The sequence below is a fragment of the Styela clava genome, chromosome 5 (genome assembly GCF_964204865.1).
Source record: "Styela clava chromosome 5, kaStyClav1.hap1.2, whole genome shotgun sequence".
NCBI lineage: Eukaryota > Metazoa > Chordata > Ascidiacea > Stolidobranchia > Styelidae > Styela > Styela clava.
The window spans coordinates 3,967,585-3,988,836 of NC_135254.1; the positions used below are offsets into that span (position 1 = coordinate 3,967,585).

The 21,252-nt window shown below is 34.8% G+C and overlaps 1 protein-coding gene across 1 annotated transcript in view; it reads left to right on the forward strand.

Moving 5' to 3' along the window:
- LOC120344624 (uncharacterized) overlaps positions 1–20,184 on the forward strand; it is a 75,953-nt gene extending 55,769 nt beyond the window's left edge. The window contains exons 3-6 of the mRNA XM_078112664.1: positions 13,718–13,884; positions 15,641–15,834; positions 17,127–17,205; positions 18,013–20,184. Of these exons, the coding sequence (XP_077968790.1) occupies positions 13,718–13,884; positions 15,641–15,834; positions 17,127–17,205; positions 18,013–18,039 (467 nt within the window). The 3' untranslated portion in view covers positions 18,040–20,184. The remainder of the gene's footprint in view (positions 1–13,717; positions 13,885–15,640; positions 15,835–17,126; positions 17,206–18,012) is intronic.
- The last annotated feature ends 1,068 nt before the right edge of the window (positions 20,185–21,252 follow it).

The following is a 21,252-nucleotide window of genomic DNA, read 5'->3' on the forward strand; positions in this document are numbered from 1 at the left end:
TCTGTACATCCTGCAAATTACTAGCCTGTCTTTCCTGATGTCAGTTTCACATTAGGCCATTCGTTTGACTAACCTCACACAACGAAATGCCAGGGTCGGATTTCCAGCCTCTACAATTATTTCCCCATTCGTTCTTTCACTCGGCATCTGCTGATAGCTTCAAGAGTTGCACTGTTTGCTATTCCCGCTGCAATTAGACGCCGAGCAGCCTATAATTTTATAGAAGAAGTTACCAGCCTAGCCGAGGATCACGCACAACCACCGTAACCTCGCAGGCGACGTTAATCGAGAATGGCGGCCAATTTCCATTGTTGCGCACACTTAGGTATATATGGGCTTTGATCTCGTGATGTTCGAATCCCATGCCGCATTGATTATGTTGGAGAAGAATGCTGGACTGGTGGTTCACGGAACGGCTGGTCGAATGGTCGAAGTTTGAGGAATCTTGGAATGTTAGATTTGAATGGGGGATTTCCCTGTGAACAACAGCGTCACCAATATATAGTTAATCTAATATTTCTATTCGGAACATTTTTCAAATCATGAACACCCATTAAATCTAGAAAATTTAGGGAAAGGATTGAATGAAGTTAGATTGAAAATATGTCGGCTTTGTTGCCTATTTTAAGCGGGTCAATTCGGAGCAGACTATGATCGCACTGAACAAAACTCAGCGATATAAGCGGCCACTAAAGAACTGGTTTAAAATGAACACTTACAGCAAACTATCATGAATTATTCATGACATGAGTGTACTAACTTGGTCCAATTTTAACTATGCTAAACCAACATTTGTTTGACTAGATTCTTTAAGAATCATCATGTTCTCTAATGTGCGGTGGCCATAAAAGTTTCTGTCTATCATAGTTAGCTTCACAACTCTGCGAAACTAGAAGACACAGCATGTCCCTACATAGATAAACATGCACTAATATCCCCAAACCAGTAATAACAACAGACTAGTTATTCACGAAAAGTTTGGATTATGTATGCCCTAACAATCAGAAGCAAAGGCTCAGTGGTTAACATGTATTACACATCTTTGATTCCATGCACACCACCTCATCTAGTGTGTAATAAATTGAGTAGACAATATCGACCCCAAAAAATATTTACGGTAGGTTGTTTCAAAAAAATTAGCTCTTTACATGTCAGTGTTTGCTTGCCCTGTTGGGAGTGAAAACATGAACAAATATTGCATCAAATTTCTATGGCATTTTATAGATTCTCTAATATAATGAAATTTGAATTGTGATATGTGTTTGTGTGCTTTTTAAACCGATCTACATTGATATGAAGGACATATTTCATGCTGAGATGAATTGTTGGTTTAAAACTAGTAATGTTTGGAATAGGAGGCAATTTATTTTTTATAACATGTTTTCGGGTGTCCACTGCGAACATGACTATGGACACCAGGTTTTGTTTAGTATTGCTGGAAATCTATTGCCTTGCTACAAATATTTTTATTACAAATTTATTTAAACCTCATAATTTTAGATTGCATTTGTCGTCATGTTGGGTGGATATGGTGCTCACACATATTCAAATTCATCCTAAGTTATGTTTGCTTTCCGTGTGGTTTGCTGTTGTTACATTGTTTTGTATTGAAAGATCAAAATTAAATTCATTGAAGATTGAATGATTAGCTCCATATTGTCTTGTCATTGTTTTTTTCTTCTAGGCAAGCAGAATACTGAAATACACAAAAATTTATTCTTACAGATTCAGATGATTTATTTCTAACATGCAAGAATAAACACGAAAATTAAAGCACAAAAAAATGACAAACGTGTATAATGACAATCGTAAGAAATGTAATTATACACATAAAAATTCATACAAGTGAGAGATTCTTAACAATAGATAAGGAGTCGCGAAAGACTGTGACAGTCATCTAAAATTTTGAAGGCTTATATACCCTTGAGTCACACTTCATTTCTGATCATTTATTATATGATACTCGTGGCCTCAATTTTTTTTAAAATCACTTTATCAAATTTTTGTTTCCACCAAATATGGAAACAATCTCTTTTTTGTTGATTTTCAAAGCCTCTACAGAGTTGTGAATGAAACACATGCTTGTGATTAAAGTTACTTCCAAAAGCGAATTGATGTTTGAATTTGGTCCCAAATTGTTGAGTTTGCATTAAATGTGAGTAAAATAGATTTTTGATTTTTTTTTAGTACATTTTACTCATAAAGTTTGCTGCCCACTGTTCTTTTGTATTTCAACTTGTGATGATCAAAAATCGTTGTCCAAAGTAGTAAGCAAGTTTCTGATGGTATTTTATTTTGTTTTTAAACCTTCAGACTTGCATATTTTTTTCATGGAACCATAGTGTTCCCCCCTCATAAATCTAACTATTTTTGTATAGTCTTCCATGGTTTGCGAATATTACCCCTAATTACTCAATAAGTCTAAGTGATGTAAAAAATTTGCTTTATTGTCTGTAAACTTTAATTCTGTGTAGGATTATAAATTGTTTATTTGAAGAAATATTTTCAATGGGGGAGTTTTTTTACTGTGTGGGATTTCGTTGAAAACCCCAGGATTATTACGGTAGTTCCTTGTTTTCTGCTTGATTCACAACAGCTGTAAGAGTGCTGGGAAAGTGGGTAGTTGTAAGTCGGTATAAATCTCTTTTTAGCTATTTTCTGTTTTACTTCCATTTTTCCTGAACTGGTGTATTTATATTACTGTATTTGTTGTTATTATAAATATCCTTGATAAGCTGGATCATAAATCATATGGCGAACCATGTCCAGTTATTTTGTCACCAGGATGTCACTGTCAGTACAGCTGTACAGTCACGGTTAATCCAACTTTGGTATGGGAATACTGGCATTGTTTATTGAAATATTTGATTGCTTAAAATGTGTGGATTGATTAGTAGAGCAAGCTGTACAGATCAGCAATTACAGAATTATGAGATCTACCCTGTAATAGCAGAAAGACTAGCAGTTCTCTTGCATATACTAGGAATGGTACCGTAAAAGCGCCTAACTTCGGACAAAATTACTATATTTTCGTCAATAACTCGGCCATTTATTGTCCAAACGGTGCCAAAATTGCTCGGTAAAACATTCGTGCGGTAATTTAGATTCCCTGCAAATTTCGGTTCAATTGGACTATTTTCGCTATTGAAATAATCTATTTTTCTTGCCATCTGACCGTTATCATTCACTGCCCTAACTTCGGACAGTCATTTTCTTCACTGCGTAACCGCGACGCACAGAGAGAGAGGCTTCCGATGCGGATGACGTAATCACGTCGTTGCGTGAAGATAAGACGCTCGATCGTCGTCGTAACGTAACATTAACGTCACGACGAAAATGCATTATTTGAAACTTCCGTCGTCCTATGTTTACATCTTTCGTTCGTTATTTTCGTTACGTCAGATAAGTATAACAACACGTTAGTCATTTTAATCAGGAAATACATACGTAAATGTATCTGATGCAAACCGTTTCAATCCACAATGAAATATTTTAACGGGCTTCTATCGAAGTCTTTGAAGTATTAATATTCTCGACGGATAGCTTGGTTTATTCTGCGCAGTTATCTTTATAAGTGATAATTTATATCAAACACACGGTGAATCCGATTGTAAAGTTTAATTTAAAGTTCAACTTAATTTCGTTAACATATGGGTCCCGTTTATTTGTTGGAGATTAAATTAATTTTTAACTTCGAGTGAATAAAATTCACCCAGGCCGTATTCAATAACTGTCATTTCGACTACTAATCATAAAATAATTGTTAAGTCAGTACGCTGTGCCATACGGACGTTTGATTTTTTACAGTTTTATATATTCGATTTTTAACGTCATCGATTAAGTGTGACATGTATTTTCATTAATGTAATTATGGCATATATTCACACATGGACCGAACAAAATACAAAAAAATTACATTGGAACGCCGTCTTTATCTTAACGAAAATTGTCATATTGGCGCCGATGTGTCTGGCGTCAAAATTCATTTCCGCGACGCAGTGTGACGTCGTGTCGGAAGTGAGCGAAAAAAAATCTACGTGAGGTTGACGTATCTTTTAACGCTGCGTGAAATCTTAATATTCTTACGGAATTTATAATTCAGACTTTTAGGTTTTATTTAAATCTCGTACGACATCTTGCGATCACTCAAATAAATTATAAACATTGTTATCGCCCTCTACCGAATGATGGTATTTTGACGATGATAGCTTTAGTAGGAGCGACGCTCTGCGCCGTTGAATGCCGGGCAGTCAATTTTCGGCAAAATTGCCGTTTTTGTACCAAAAAAATTATAATGCCACATTAAAAAAGATGAGAATAGATGTAGATATAACAGCGCTACCTATAATAATTGAAATTAGCAATATATGGCGCGTTTTAGCCAAGATATGGCCATTCAAAAATTTTGTCCGAAGTTAGGAACTGTCCGAAGTTAGCGCTTTTACGGTACAAAACCGAAAAATGTTTGCATCATGTATGCTACAGTTAGGCCGTGTCCGAATACCGCTGATAAAAACGGATTTCCTGCAGTATTACATTTTAACATAGATAATATACTTCGATAAAGTACATGACTATGACCTGGTAGACTATTTGATTTTTTTCATTACCAAAATAATGCAAGCCAGCCCCTCATGACCAAATAAAAATTGTTTACAAATTTGATTGTTGCATATGCATGAACTAACATAGAAAACTGTTGCCAGCCAAACTTTGTTACACATTATTAAATTGAAAAGCAGATGTTATTTTAAAGAACTTATAAACATATCAGAGAATTATTAAACAACAGGATATTTAAAAAGTCCAAGATTGTGCTCAGTAAATCAATTTGTATGACAAATTCAACATCCATATTATTCTTCAGATTCAGTATATTGATAAATTGGCAGCACTGCGGTGTGTCTCATCATGCTAAGTGTTAGGAATATGTTCTGATTACTCTGCATGAGATCGTAGGTTTGAATTCCATGTGGAGATAGTTATGTGCAAGAGGATTGCTGGACTCCTCGCTGCTGTGGAATGGTTCTTGTAACCGCTGGTTGGTTACGGCTTCCTCCACCATCAAGTCCCTGCTTCCGAAAACAAATAACTAGCTAATTCCATACCCGACATGGAATGGTAACCAGATGAGAGGCTGTGGTTCGCCCTATGGTTACGCCGTCCTATTGTCTTTCCTCTTCCCGGGATCAATATGTAAATCCTATCCTATAGCTTGGTATGATCAAGCAAACTGAAGAAGCGATGAAAACAATTTATTGGCAATTACAAACAACATTGCCACTTCTGCAACACAGAATTTTCTAGGAAATATGAGCAACGGTCTAATTCCAGTTTTGTATTAGGTAACTGTAGTCGATAGATACCGTAAGTAGATAGATAGATAGCTTCCATTGGTAGTAGGTATAGCTTATTAATATCATATATTTTGTGGGCAGTTGAGCGGGATTTATATAACACCTGGGTTGTGTTATCACTCTCAAAGTGTTGACAATTTTCATTGAAATCTGCTATATTGTTGCTGCTAGAACACAGGTAAAAATTCACACACTATCAAAATACAATTGACTGCATTTTGCTTCAGTTATATTGCAGTGTCAGTATAAGTCAGTGGTTCCCAATGGTCCCCTTCCGGAGGTTTTTAGCACTAAGGGCCCCTCTGTTTATCATTTCAGGGGTATTTATAGTGTTATTATTATTGGTAGATTTCAAATCCCATTATGCTCAAACAATTCATGCTCAACAATGTGAAACACCTTGTGAAATAACCATATAAGGAATGAAACTAGTAAGAATGGGGAGTTTTCCTGTAAAGGCTCCGCGCCTTCCTCCGACCGCTCTGTATCCCCCGGTTTGGAGCCGCTACAGTAAATACTTTTGTGTGAGATAAATATTATTTGATTCCAGGATACAATGAATGGCAGGGTTGGCATTATGAAAAATCAATTATCTAAAATTAATATGAGTGACAGAACCTAGTTTGAATTGAACTTAGCGCTGTTGTCTGAACCTTTCAATTTGTAGACTAATAGCGTAAAACTGATTTGATATAAAATATTACCTGTAGCAGAATATGTAAACAGCTTTTAAAGTGTACCAATTTGTGCATGTAATTACAGCATCAGGAAATTATCATATGCACTGGAAGTCTTAGCAGAGTATGTTATTGATATCTCATTGTGATTTTTGATTTGGTAAATTATTGAGTACTACATCCTCGAATATAAGCCTAGTATAAACTAGAGAAAAGTTGCCAAAAGAGTGGGTCGGCTTATACTGTACATGTATATTTCTGATCGCATTAAGAATTCGGCTTGTTCGAGCATAACTCTGATCGCACTCAAATCAAATGAAATTATGCCAACTTAATTTTATTCTATAACCATTTGCTGTAATAGGTACATGTGGCGTGTTACGATTTGCGGGGTCTGCTTTAATGAGATTTTTCATAAATTCACCCTTTTATGGCCGTTTTTAGGATGTCGGCTTATATGTGGGAATATACGGTAAATATACCAGGAAGGAGACATCAACGAAACAGAAAATGTACATTGCCGAATTCACATACTTACATACCGAATCGTATTTAATGAACTTTAAGTGCTCTATTCAAAATTTAAATTTGTATGGATGCACAGTGAATTTTTAGGGACTTGGAGAATATTATTGTTAGTATTTGCTTAGTTTCTAATAAGTTCAGGGCTGTGCTTGCTTGATTGCTTCCTGACAGATAGCCTGGCTTGACTGAGAACAGACCAACGGGTGTTGAACTGAGCTTTTATTATCAGTAACATAGAATATAATCCTAACTGCAGTAAACTACTGTTTTATCTGAAAATTACACGTTAATAGTTAAAGCAGATTGTTCAGCGCACAAGGCTAGTCTAGTACCAGAGTACCAGCAGACATGAAGCTCATTGCCATGTACAGGTGGAGGAGTGCAAAGGTCAAGGCATGGCACAAGTGCCATAATGTTGTGTTACTGAAAGGATACATGTTGGAAAAGAAGATTGAAATGAAATTATGTGTTACTGTACATATAAAATAATATTAAAACACTGTACACAATATTAGCACAATAAAGCACTTCACAGTACACTGAGTCACACTGTATTTTAGGGTGATAGTGAATCTTTTGGGACATCAGTTTCGTCCGATGAATATTATCGGTATTTGCTTACTTTTGTCTGGTGGAGAAGCTCTAAAATTAAATTCAACTTTATAAGAATTCTATTTTAGTCCACATCTTTTCCATCCAGTTTGACATAGCCTTTCCCATTTACACTTTGGAAGTAGTAGCAATATTGTGGTATATAAGCCAGAATTATATTAGAGGGCGAACTATGTAAGTAGTTTTAGTTTTGAAACATATATTGATTCTATGCCAGAGTTTATTTTGTATAGTATTAAGAAATTAGTGGTTGCCATATTTCCTATGTATAGCCCTCCCAAACAATAATTTGGGAGTTGTAGCCACATAAGGCTTTATAAGCCTGAGTTTGACAATTTGCCTTTTTCGAGGTTTTCATGCATGTTTTGCATATGTATATGTGGCATACTCATATTTTTATTTCTAATTCTATTATATGGGTGGAAAATATGCTTTTATCAATAACACAGAAAAAAACAATAAAACATTTGAAAAAAAGAAATGGTCGAAATGCTTTGTGCAATCCCTGGCTTTTCTGAAGGCAGCAAGAATTACTGATTTGTTTTTCAGTCTAATTTTCTCATTCTGCTATGCTGCTTGGAGTCTCTTTTTTGTATCGGTTTTGTTTTTTTGACATTTACTTTTTCAATTACATATATTTGTTCGACGTCTTTCTATTCTACATGTATCAAAGTTAGACTTTTACCATGGGTGTCGCTGCTCGATCACCAACATTATTTTTTTCGCGTCACCCTTCACCATAAAATGCCTTTTTCATGTTTTTTTCCTTGTTTTTATAATACACATTGTCCCACTACTGCATATGGGGATTGCTACTTAATCTAATTAAATCTTATTTAACAAAGCGTCAACAATTCAATGAATCAAATGATCATAAATCTTATTATTAATATGCATCTTGTGGGTAGCACTCTTGGTCCCATATTGTTTTTAGTCTACCTCATTGACCTTCCTACTTCCATCGCATTTGATACCATACTATTCGCTGATGATACAGCTCTGCATTACGGCCTCAAATATTGTAGATCTTCAACACACTATGAATAACTTGAAAATAAAGCAAATTGAACATTGGTTGAAACTAAATAAATTGTCGCTTAACTTTTCAAAAACAAATTTCATGGCTTTCGGGTCTATGAAAAAAATAAGATACGAAAACTTCAAATTAGAAGTTGGCACCATTAGTTAGTACTATAAAATATTTGAGAATTGTCTTGGATGAAAAACTTATGGAAAATCACATGAATTACCTTAAAAAAAACTTCACCAATCACTTGGAATGCTATATAAATCAATGAGGTTTGTTAAACTTGAAACTCCTAAAATAGTTTATAATAGCCTGGTCTTTTCACATTTTTTATATGGTGTATAAACTGACATAAACTGCTTTAAAACCCCTTGTTGTTTTACTTTTTATTAACTTATTACCACAATAATTTGTTGTTGTATGTGAGCTGAACTAGTAAAGTTGAAGCTAACTTCTAATAGATAAACGTGTGTTTTGTGCATTTCATCCTTGATAAAAAACCAAACTAATATTTTCAGATCTTAGTTTAACGCTTAAATTGTAAGAGTCTGTTAATGTATGAAGATGAATTCACAAGTAATTAACCAGGCTAGAGCAAAACAGTCAGATCGTCTCATGACATCATATGACAGGTTCAAAGAGAAAGGGTTTCTTTGCGATTTTAACATCAACGTTGGCGAAAAATCATTCCGAGTGCATCGTACTGTCTTGGCAGCCTCTTCAGAATACTTTGAAGCCATGTTTTCAAGCAACTTGAAGGAAGTTCATGATGGTCACGTTAATATGAAGGATGTCGATCAGGATGGGATCGCACAATGCGTAAAGTTCATGTATAAAGGAAAGGCAGATTTGAAGATAGAAAACATTCAGCATATCCTGCATGCTTCCAATCTTTTACAAATGGAGGAATTAACGAATCTTTGTTTTCAATTCTTGGAAATTAACATTTCTCCAATAAATTGTCTCTCTGTAATCAACTTGGCCCAAATGTATGATCGCCATGATATAAAACAACAAGCCGAACAGGTCGTGATCGATAATTTCGAATCTGTTATTTCTTCCGAGATGTTTCCATTCATCACCAAATCAGATCTCTTGCATTACATAAGTAACCAGACTTACCAAACATTATGGAAAGCTGTGGTAACATGGGCAAAAGGAAAAGATAACGTAGATGTTTCTGAACTCTTCAAGATTGAGCAATTTCCCTTCAAATTTCTTCTGGAAACTGTCCTCAAAGAACCCATTGTTAAGAACAATAAAACAGCTGAGAAATCCGTAATCACTGCATTGTTTTCTGACGTCAAAAAACTTGAGACAAACCTTGATATTGACAACTGCTTTATCTTGAAGAATCTCTCTGAAACCAATCAAACTCCTAAACAAACGACAGTAAAAGATTCCATTATTCTATTCTTGGAGACAAATTTTGAACGAACTAGCAAGAAAAAGGAATTTCTTGATATCAGCAAGGATGACATACTGAGACTTTTCAAATCTTCAGAAACAAAGTATTCTTCTGAGGCTATCAAATATGAGGGGATGATGAAATGGGTGAAACATGATGTCAAAAACAGAGGAAAAATCTTCCAAGATTTATTTAGCTTGCTGAAACTTGGAGATTTATCTCTCGAATTCCTAAAAGAGACAGTTCGAATTGAACCCTTTGTGAAAAAATCAGATAAATGCAATGATTCGCTTATCGATGAATTATTTTCACGAGCATCTTTAAAAGCTGAAGAAAAACCGAAGACAGAGCAACCTTTGGCTCTACCAGTTTCAAAGGATGATGAGGAAGGATCTTCTGTCATTGGAGGGGCATCTGGTTATGGCACTGCCAGTTCCAGACCAGCTAATGGTAATAAAAATAAAGATTTATCATAAAGGTTTATTATACTATAAATACTGAAAAACAAAGATGACGTACTTTCCCTGTTATTTTTTATGAAACAGCGGTCTTACAATGTGAATCTGGAATATCTTTCATAAAACTCTCATTTGGCTAACAATTGGCCCAGAGTATACGCAACAGTGGCTAATTAATCGAAAAATATGGAAATATTGAAAACTTTTTGTATTGAAGTGCATTAGGAGGCACATTTGAAGTTACCCATGTCAGTAGTGTTTTTTTACTTCATAACCCCAGACATTAGACACATTAAATATTTTTATAAAACATTAATTTACAAACAAGGCCATATACTTGCAGCCACTGATATATTTTGTTATTTAAAACGGCACTTTATTTTAAAGACCAGATTTTCTCTTGTATTGCATTGCCTACCCAATCTTTTACACACTTTGACATGACATTGGGTTTGAACCTGTGATGTGTAATCTGTCATGTCCTCCTACAGTTAAATCTAGCTCTTTAACCATTGGTTGGAAACTTTTTGAGCCCCGCCCCCAAATCTTACAAACTTTGCGCTCCCCTTTTGCTTTGAAAAAAGTCAAATGCCGTTGTAATTGGCAGGTTACTTTGTTTAATGTTGGCACTGTAAGCGAGTTGGTCTCATAACTTAATTGCTCAAATTTGTATAGGCATAAAAACGTATTGGAGTATAACCTCACCATTCACTGTCGTATGAATAAAGCCATACTTGAGATAATCGTCATCATACATTCTCCTTTTCTGGTCCATTTGCGATACTTCGTAAATACAAGCTGAATTTTATTTTAGACTGAACGCAATAAATATATGTTTTATGCGCTTTAATGTATTTTCTCAAACTGGCTCACATCAGCAAAACTATTATTTTTATTCAAAACATTAAACTGTGTGCCGCCTACAGGTGTTAAATAGCTAATTTTAGGCGAGTCTATCGCAGCGTTTGTTGTATCATTTTTTTATTATTGCATGTTATTTGATTTACTTACTTACAACTAATTTTTGGGAACACGACTTAAAACGGCCAAATAACACGCTAAACCACGAAAACAAGGTAATGTTTACAACCATGCACGAATGTCTTTCGAGTGACCACACTGATTGCATTGCGACTTAATGCTGATTTCAAATCCAGGTACAGATTCTATCCTTTTTAATATCGAAATATCGAATATTTCTTCAATCAAAAATTTGGATAATTGGTTGAACACTGTATATTCTCCATAGTAGCAAATTTTGAACTCAATCAAAAACAACAAAGTTTATTGCAAGAGTTCTATATAAAATTATTATTTAGTAAAGTCTAGATTTCATATTTTCCCCAAAGCCTAGCTTAAGTCATACCTGACATACTGTTGTAACACCCAAGATGTTTGCTTTATATGAATGATATTCGGGAACATTTTGGTTTGATTAATCAATTGATTTTGCTCTGTAGTTTTTATTAGCGCGGCGGTGTGGCTCATCGTGCTAAACGTTAGGAATACGCTCGCCACTGCAAATTCCAAGGTCACAAAAATTTGAATCCAATTTATTTATAATCCGGTCAATAGTTTATCGTGTATTTCATGTCCGTAGATTACCGTAGTATTTTAGAGTAGTAGTGCTTTTATTTTACCTTAGTCGACACATTGAACATAATCAAAATAATCTGGCAAGACATTTTAAATGCCCGTATCAGCCACAGATTAAATATTTTGCGCAACAGAAAAATCATAATCCACTGAAAAATTCTATTTTAAAGAGTGTCGCACTCACAGCACTTGTTTTAGAGTCGTTGAATGGGAATTTTTGATCCCGATTTTTTGGAACCCCACTTTTTAAAAGTTCTGGATAACCCACATAGAAAGCTTCTGTGCTGATTTGAAACACTTCTGCTGGCCGGATCCGGCCTACGGGCCGTAAGCCCACCCCTGCTCTAAATCAAGTGCATTTGCACTGTTTATTAATGCACTCCACAAAAAGGCTTTCAATATTATAGGTATATTAACCAGCCAAATACTCGTATTAATATATTTTGTCTGATTTTTTTGATACATGAGAAGATACTCTTGCATCCATTGATATGTAAAAAGGCACTTTATTTAAAAAAAAAATTATTCCCTGTAAGGCATTGCCGGCCCAATTTATAACACACTTTGACTTTGGGGGGGGGCACAGGGTTTGAACTTGAGATGTGTAATCTGTAAAGCCTACAGTTAAGTCTAGGTCATTAACCACTAGACCAGGGGTTCCCAGGCTTTTTTCAGGACGACCCTAAAGACAACTTTCAAGTGTCCAGTGCAACCGCATTTCAATATATAACGTTAGAGCAATGGTCGGCCCCTCAAGGGGGCCACGAATCAGCCCAAGGTGGGCCACGACACAAGGCTAAAATTGACCACAAAACGACTTCGTTTGCGTACTTTCCCTTTAAAATAAAATTCTCTGTTCATGCGGTATTTGCGATCGCAGGGTGTATTCACTTTCTTGTGAGTGAATTGTTTGATCATAATGGAACTTGGAATCTACCAATCAAAATAGTTTGCCGGTAGGCCGTCTAACCTGTAAACGGGCAGTTTCACTAGACTGCGAGATAACCGTCACTATCATATTATAGACGCAAAACTCATTTGTAAATTCCCAATGCCCAAAATACGTAAATGGCACGACAGTTACTGTGGATTTGGCTTGACTAAAGTAAATCGAGATGAGAGAAAATGTGCGCAATGCTTGCAATCTTGCATTGCTAGTGTGTAATTAGGGTGACAGCACATTTGAACCTATACATTTGCATCCGTATATCCGCAGGTTCAGTCTACATCCGGATGCTAAAATCCATAGGTTAGCGTTAGTATGGATTCAAATATCCATAGGTGCAATAATAGTATGCAGGTGGAAATGTTTACTGGTTCAAATGTAATGGAACCGTAATTAGCAATGAATCATTACGTCCATCTAAACTCCAAAACCACCGTGACAAAAATCAACCCCAGGTGAAAGGTTGATATTGGTTTCTTGGATGTCAAGCGAGTTAAATTGACAAGACATTGTCCAAGTCCGGTTTTATCAGAGGAAAATCCCGCTCTTAAAAGCAGCTATGAAGTAGCATATCAGATTCTTACCCACTAATTAGTAAGAAAGCTCATTCACTTCTAGTTCAATTTGCCGAGTTCAATGTTAACAGTGACATTTGTTTGGCTATATATTTAAAACACTTCCTATTGATTGTATACTAAAAAGCTTTTACTTTCTTGTCTGTGGTTTGCTTTCGCATTCCATAAAAGATCGTAATATATAATACAATCCAAATGGAATGGTGAACAGGGGGGCCACGAGTGCAAAAAGGCGCCAGAAGGGGGCCACGTCATGTGGTGATATTAAGTAAAATAAGCTAAAACCAAACAGTGATGTCACAATAAGCACCTACGTTTTTTTATAGCGTAAGCATAGAGCGATGCCTATGGGCCTGTTTTACTGTAAGCCATGGTACAAACTGCTAAATTTAACATGGTTTGTCAAATTTTAGATGTTTTGTACATCCTCTACCATACCTCAGCGACCCCGCTGAGAACCCCTCAATCACAAGCATTATTGCTTAAATAAAAACAAACATTATTTTTTGCTACAAGTTTTGGATTTATTTATCCAGGTGCAGAATCTCAGTCTTCAAGTCAAACTACATCTGGTCTAAGAATCATCAACCAACAACCATCTGATGGGAAGCTGGAAAGGAGTACGCCGCGGGAATCACTGCCAGGATATAAAGGAGATTGGACTCATGTCATCACCTACTCATTTCCTGCTGGAAGTCTGAAGGTGAGTTATGAAACAAATTTATTTGTCGGTTGAGAAATAAATTATAGATTTATTGGAATCAAGATTCCCATTCAAGAAGGTTGTTGTTCTTAATATTAATCCCCATTGCACATTAGTAATTGTATTGTGAATTTCTTGAATTTCATTTCTTGATTCAGTAAGGGGTCACAAATATATATCGTATTGTCAATTAGAAAGCAAAATCATTATATTATATAGGTCAAAATTTACTAAATACAACGTGATGTGAACAAAAACGTGGATGGAAAATAGAAAATTTTCTGTCATACCCTTTGATTTCATTAAGCTCCAAATATGGGGATTTTGATATAATGGCAAATAAATCCCTTATAATAGTACTGTCATGTTACTTTTTTATGCGATGATTATTCATGCATTTTGCTCGGAACAAGGCCCTATACAAGCAGCCACAAATATTTAGTAGGGTGGTTCACGTAACCACTGGTCTGTTACAGCCTCCTCCACCATCAAGTCCATGCTTCAGAAAACGAATAACTGGATAAGCAATCTCTTACGTGTTATAGACTGGTAACCGGATGAGAGGCTGTGGTTCACCACTTGATTAAGTCTCTTATCAGCTTTTCTCTCCCCAGGATAAATATGTTAATTCTGTCATATCTTATATTTAGTGAAATTTAGGCTATCAGACACTGATATCTAATGATATTTAAGGAGATATTATTATTTCGAATTTGCTGGTTCTGCATTTCCTATCCAATTTATTTCAACCCTGGGTGAGGTGGTTGGCATGGATTTAAACCGAGATGTTCAATATGTGATGTCAGCTTAGTTCAGCCCAACACTTCAACCATTAGGCCAACGGTTTCAAATATTTTTGTTTGTGCAGCGCTCAATTATTAGGGAAAAAACTGCTAATGACGCAATAATGGAAAAAATTTGAATAAAATTCAATATTGTGATCATTAATGTGTACTTCATGTTTGTAAACATATACGCCTAATGTCAACTTTTCTCTGCCTGATTTTATTTTGAAACTCTGTTTAACAAACTCTGTTCAACAGATAAATAAACTGCAGCTTGGGAAATTGCAGCAAGCAGTGTCTATCTCTATTGTTACGTAACACTAGTCGCTGCGGTACACCCTTTGGTAACAACTGCGTTAGGCCATTGCACAGTCCAGAAGCTTGAAAGAAGTATTGCTAAATTTTTGCATTCACTCACATGAGTTATTGCTTCTTATGGAAATATACAGAATCAGGCAGTATGTTGTATAATGCTTATATGGGTTGACTCTGGTTCATGCTTTGTCCATCTATGATTAATTTAAACTGGTATGCTGATTGAATTCAGTTCTAATGGAAATCAAAGCTTTGAAAGGTTTGTTATTGAGAAAAAGTTCGAATATAGAAGCCATTTGTGCAGTAAAATCATAACATAGCCATATATAGATCATGCTTGTTGAAACTTGAGTAATATTAAACTCGTGGTTTGTTTAAATTTAATTTGTTTATAGAATTTAGTTCTTCTATGTTTAATTTAGAATTTGATTCAATGGTGCAGTAAAATCATGACAAGCTAAATATTTAGCGGGCTTCCTTATAATTTTTGATTTCAATGTTTAATTAAGTTGTTGGGTTGTCAAGTTGAAATAATCTATTAGAAACACCAAGTATTTTGTTAGAAAATTTTTAAATTCTGCTAAACTTTCATAGATATTCTGATATTTATATCAGTTTAACAAACCCCCAGGTATGAGAGATGTTTATTTCTTCAGGGGGTTTCATATGAAGCTCAAGAATTCACTGAATATTTGCCATGGAATGATGGACGGATATGTCTCAACTTACTCTATCAAGCATTCGATGCAGGATTGATTTTCAAGATTCAGAAAGTTGGTGACAGAAGAGGAAAAATTGTTTGGAACGATGAGTTTCCTCATAAGACTAATAAAACTGGAGGACCAGAGAAGTAAGTACTTTGTGTGTTTTATATTTGATGGGTTTTTACCTCATAAAATGTTAGGAAATAGGAAGAAATGAAAACCGATTTTAAAATTTTGTTATCCCTTCGTTTTGCACTACATCACAGTTCTTTTGGGAGTCCAATTTTAACAGCTAAATAAAATTATAGGGAATAAATTACACCAATAAGAATATTGGAATTCATTTTTCACGATTTGCAAAGCATAAAAGGCATATTGGATAAAATAGCTTTCTAAAAATTATTTTGTTTTATCCAGTCGTTTTTTTCTTGTCTTTGCTCAGAAGAAAACTGAACTCATCTATCTTTATATGAAGGTGATTTACTTCATTTAAAGGCACTTAATGTTTCTAAATTATCAGGGTCTGATCCAAAGATCCCAAACAACCACTCAACCATTAAGACTACGACTTGTATATATTAAATAGATTAGATATCTAAATTCTGGTATTGGTACCAATGGTATTGTTATACTTCACCCTGAGCAAGGCTCCAGACAAGCAGTAACTGTCAGACTTATCAAATCAATGGTTTCTCATAATTCACTCTGACCAACTATGTTAATAAAACTGCCTGGTCATCGTGTACAGAAGATTATTTGCTATGACTTTATGAGTCAGCATGATTTTCATTTTAACTGAAATTGTTAGGACCTATGACGGGAGCAGAGAGAGAAGTTAATTTTGACATTTTTTTGGTATCGAGTTCAAAACTAGAGTCGTATTTTCTTAATTATTTTTTTAATTTTAGACGTTTTAATTTTGTAGCAAAAGTCGAAATTTCTGACATACATTAAGTTTTCTCAAATTTTTCAACAGAAACTAAAATGGCCGCTCATGGTAAAGTTAAATGTTTGTCGAACCATAGTTTGTAGCCCCTTCATAACTTTATCATGATTTCTCAGACGATATCTTAGTACTCCTAAAGTATGTGAACCAAGATGGCGGACACGGGAACATAGTATGTGTAACAGGTTGGGGTTAGGCTATAATTTCAGAGTCACTTGGCTAGTCCCCGAACTCGTAATAGAACTAAAATAAGGTAAATTGCAATAAAATTATGGCCTTACCCAAACCTGGTACGCATACCACGTTCCGGTGTCCACCATCTTGGTTCACATGCTTCAGGAGCGCCGAAATTTTTTTATTCCTAGAACCCAATTCTGTTTTTCAATACTCTCCGGGCAGGATCTGTTATTGTTAAACAGAAAACTTACCAAATTTCCATTATTTTTCTAGGAACAGGCTCAAACAGAGTTCATGAATTCTTTTTTATTTCAGCAATGGATATCCAGATCCAAACCATACAATGAAACTGAAAGAAGCCTTGGAAGCAAAAGGATTCAAGTATGATAGACGGGTGAGATAGTTTTATTCATTTGGCAAAATATTGCTTTGCCCAATTTCCCCAACATGCATCCATATGAACAGTCTCAAATTCTTGAAATAACAAGTTAGATAATCATCACTTGAAACAGAATTGAGTAATGAACTTGCATTGGTATCGAAGGTAGATAAGGGTTGCTTGTTTACATGAAATTTTCTCAGATTCTAATATTTCGATTTGAAAAGCCCAGCCCTAAATACATCATAGAGGGCTCTACTGTCACATATGATGTCACAATAACATGGTTTTGAAGCTTTTAAAATGCAAATTCAAAAGCGCAATCTTCAATGAAACACTCTATCTGCTGGGCAGTTTTTATTGACAATATAGGTTCAAGGTCCAACTTTTACATCCACCCAGTTCTTTTGATTTCCTGTTAGTTTCCTTGACAATTCACTATTGAAGTGATGACAAAACAGTGTGTAGGATATGGTGATTTGAATAATATAGGAATAAATGTTTTTTTTATTCCACGTTTTTACCTTCATACAAGGCTCTGTGCAAGCATCCAATGATATGTAAATGACTAATATTTTTCATAGATACTGTAATTTTACCAGTGGCAAAAAATTAGCTCTGTAGCTTGTAGGAAATATCAAGCTTGGATAGATAAATAAATATAACAAAAACATGACTTCAACAGATTATGTCTGAATAAGCTGCCGTATTATAGTCAGTGTATAGATTAATAAATTCTAGTTTCTTATTGCCTCTTATCAAAATTCTATTTTCACTTCGACATATTTTTTCTTCCAGTAAAAATTTCCTTCCACTTCTCAGATTCCCCTCCCGGTGTTCCGAAGTTGACGAGATCCAGAAAGATTTCCTACAACACTGATTGTACTGTTTCCTGCATAGGATACTGAAATTGCTTCATTAAATCTACATCAAATGCCAAAACAATATTACCATTGCAGCCATTGTGCAAATTATGTTCTTGATCAAATATTACAAATAACAAAGTTTCATATTCAGAATTGTATTCGTGCCATTTGTGTAAGGCGAATTGACAACTAGGCGGCTGAAGCTTAGGACTTAACTGCGCTGGCATCGTTGATTACACATTGCAGGTTTAAATTCCACCCCCTCACCTCTCCAATGGTCTATTAGATTGAGTAGGCAAAAAGAAAAAATTTCGAAACTTTCAAATAAATAGTTGCTCCTCACATATTGTTAGATATCAGTGACTGCTATCATATAGTTTAATATTTTTGAGGCATTTTTTTTTATAATTCTCTAAATATTCCTGTTTTTTCCACAGTCTACAACACTCTGGGTGAGGTAGCGGGCATATGATTGAACTTGGGTTATTTAATCAGACATCCCAACATTGTCGAGTCCAAACACAACGCTAATAGGATGATTGTATTGCCAATATATTTAATTTGGTGGAATCAATCAGCAAAACTCTATGTATTCGCATTAATTCTTTATTAATTATAATATTTTAAATAAACTGGCATTTTTAAGTTAGTCAAGATATCTGAAAAGTGTTTTGACAATTTGTGACAGGTTATACCCGAATGCCCATTGGTTCGTACTTTAACAAAAATTAATTAATCAAGTATGGTTTGATTTAAAAAAATGTCCAACCCAAACCTGTGTTATTGAGCTCATGAATTACGCTGAATAGATTATCTGTATAAATATTTTTACCCTGGGTCCTAATTGCTATCCACAACTAAATATATTATTAATCTAAGTTTCAATGTTGTTTCTTATGCATTTTAATATATTACTTTTATGATATATTGTATAATTATTCCGTAGGTTCCCCGCTTCTGCTGTAAATAGATCTATACAATTCTGAGCTTCTAATTGCCAACCACCGCTGTATGTATATCAATATCCAATAGTATTTTTATAATCATGCAACCAAGCCAAGTTCTGTATAATATAAGGTACTACCGAAGTATGTGGACCAAGATGGCCGACACCAGAACGTAGTATTTGGCGTAGAGTCATTTGGCTAGTCCCCGAACTCGTAATACTAAAATTAGGAAAATTGGAATAAAATTATGGCCTTGGTACACAACTATGTTCCGGTGTCCGCCATCTTGGTTCACATACTTTGGGATTACCTAATATAAAGCATCTGACAATATACAAATCAAGAGTTCAAGCGAAATTATTTTTGAAAATACGTGACTTTGTATACTCTTGCACTTCAAAATTAATTTGGCTACATGCTCAAGTGTATTTTATATGTTCTCGAACAATTTTTATATAAACGAATGTGTTGATATTTTTATAACAATTTATGCGATCAAGCCAATACTGTACATACAAACTATCAAGACTTCTGAAGCAAAAACACCACTGAGTTATCATTCCGTAAATATATTTCGTATACGTTTGCTGATCACTGTATATTCTATTGAATATTTGATAGCATTCTAAAAATTAAAGTCATTAAGTCATTAGGTCAGATATTAGGTCAACCCAAAAAAATTGACTTTTGTCTAAAAAAAAATATACAAGATAAATTAGAAAAATGATTATATTGTGGCTTTTTTACTAATAATTTTATAAACTCAATTTTTTTAATGTTCATTTACTAATATCGAAGTCTCAAAAATGTCGTGTTCCACTCTTGTCCCTTATAAATGTCCCTCCTCTTGTCCCTCCTTTTTCATTTTGCAACACTAGTTACCACTCTACTGAGCTTCAGTAGATATTCAATGTGGAAAAAATGGTCCGAGTAAGCATGTGAAGTGGGTATGGCAGGATGGTAATAAGTATGCATACGAAATTAGATTTGAACAATTAGGACTGGTGTGTGGCACAGCATTTTGGGACGTTCAATTAATATGCCGCTTCAAATTGTCTGAAAAATCTCCTTATCCACTCTTTTTAACAATTGTAATAATTTTATTGTAAGAATGATTTTTCAATTATCAATAAACCTGATTGTAGATCAGTTGCAACGTATGTCATTTTATTCCTGGAGAAGGAAAACTATGACAATGTGATAGGGGGGGAGTTTATCATCATTTCAATAATTAAAAAAGGAGACATTTGTGAAGAAACTCACTAGAATACACATTAACTTGTGAAGTATATTTTCAATTTAATTAAAATTCAAAAATATTTTAGAATGTATTGGGAATGGTAGATTGATTGGTTTTGTCAATTCCACAAATAAAAATATTTTTAATATAAGAAAAAATCAATCTAAATTCATTTTTTTTCTTTGTACGATGCTTATTTACAACTTTTGCCCTGAACAAGACCTTGTACAACTATCCACTCATATCTAATATTTCGTAAAAAGCTAATATTTATTTAAAATGACCAGAATATCTCTGGTTGGGTATTGCCCATCCAATTCATTTCACCCTGGGTAAAGTGGAGGATGACGGCATGAAACTCTAACCCGAAATGTGTGATCTCAATACCAACACAGTTAAATCCAACGCGTTGGACACGAGGCCATCGCCACATCCAAGGTATTAGTTTTTCTCTATCATTACAGTAACCACATCTTGTTGTTCCATGTAGTCTACAGGTGGGCTAGGATTGAGCGAGAATGACACCAGGGAATTTACCAATGTTCTTTTAAGTTAGTTAACCAATGACCTAACCACCTGTTGGCCCTCAGATATTGTCCAGTTTATCGAAGGTTGGATATGCAAATAGCAATCTGGTTAACCTTTCCATATGCCTTGAGTTGGACAGTTGAAAAAGTCAAATTAGATAATTCAATACTAGATTTAAGTCATCTAATTTAATGATTTAAGTCTTGCAAATGACCCGACTTGACAAATTGTGAGATATGATACTGTTTAGTCATTGAATAATTTTCAGTCTAGTCCTCAGGCATGTAGTATTTAGTTTCAAAATGAGCAGCAATCAAATTAAGCTCTTTTCCTTTCACATTGACAGAATCGAATAAAGAAAATTTCAAGTGTCAGCAGCGCAATAGCAAGAGTGTTGCAAACTCAGCATCTTAACAGCTACCCCATACATTCATAACTATTGCATATATCTTCACCCTTTCTGACAAAATGGACTTCGCGA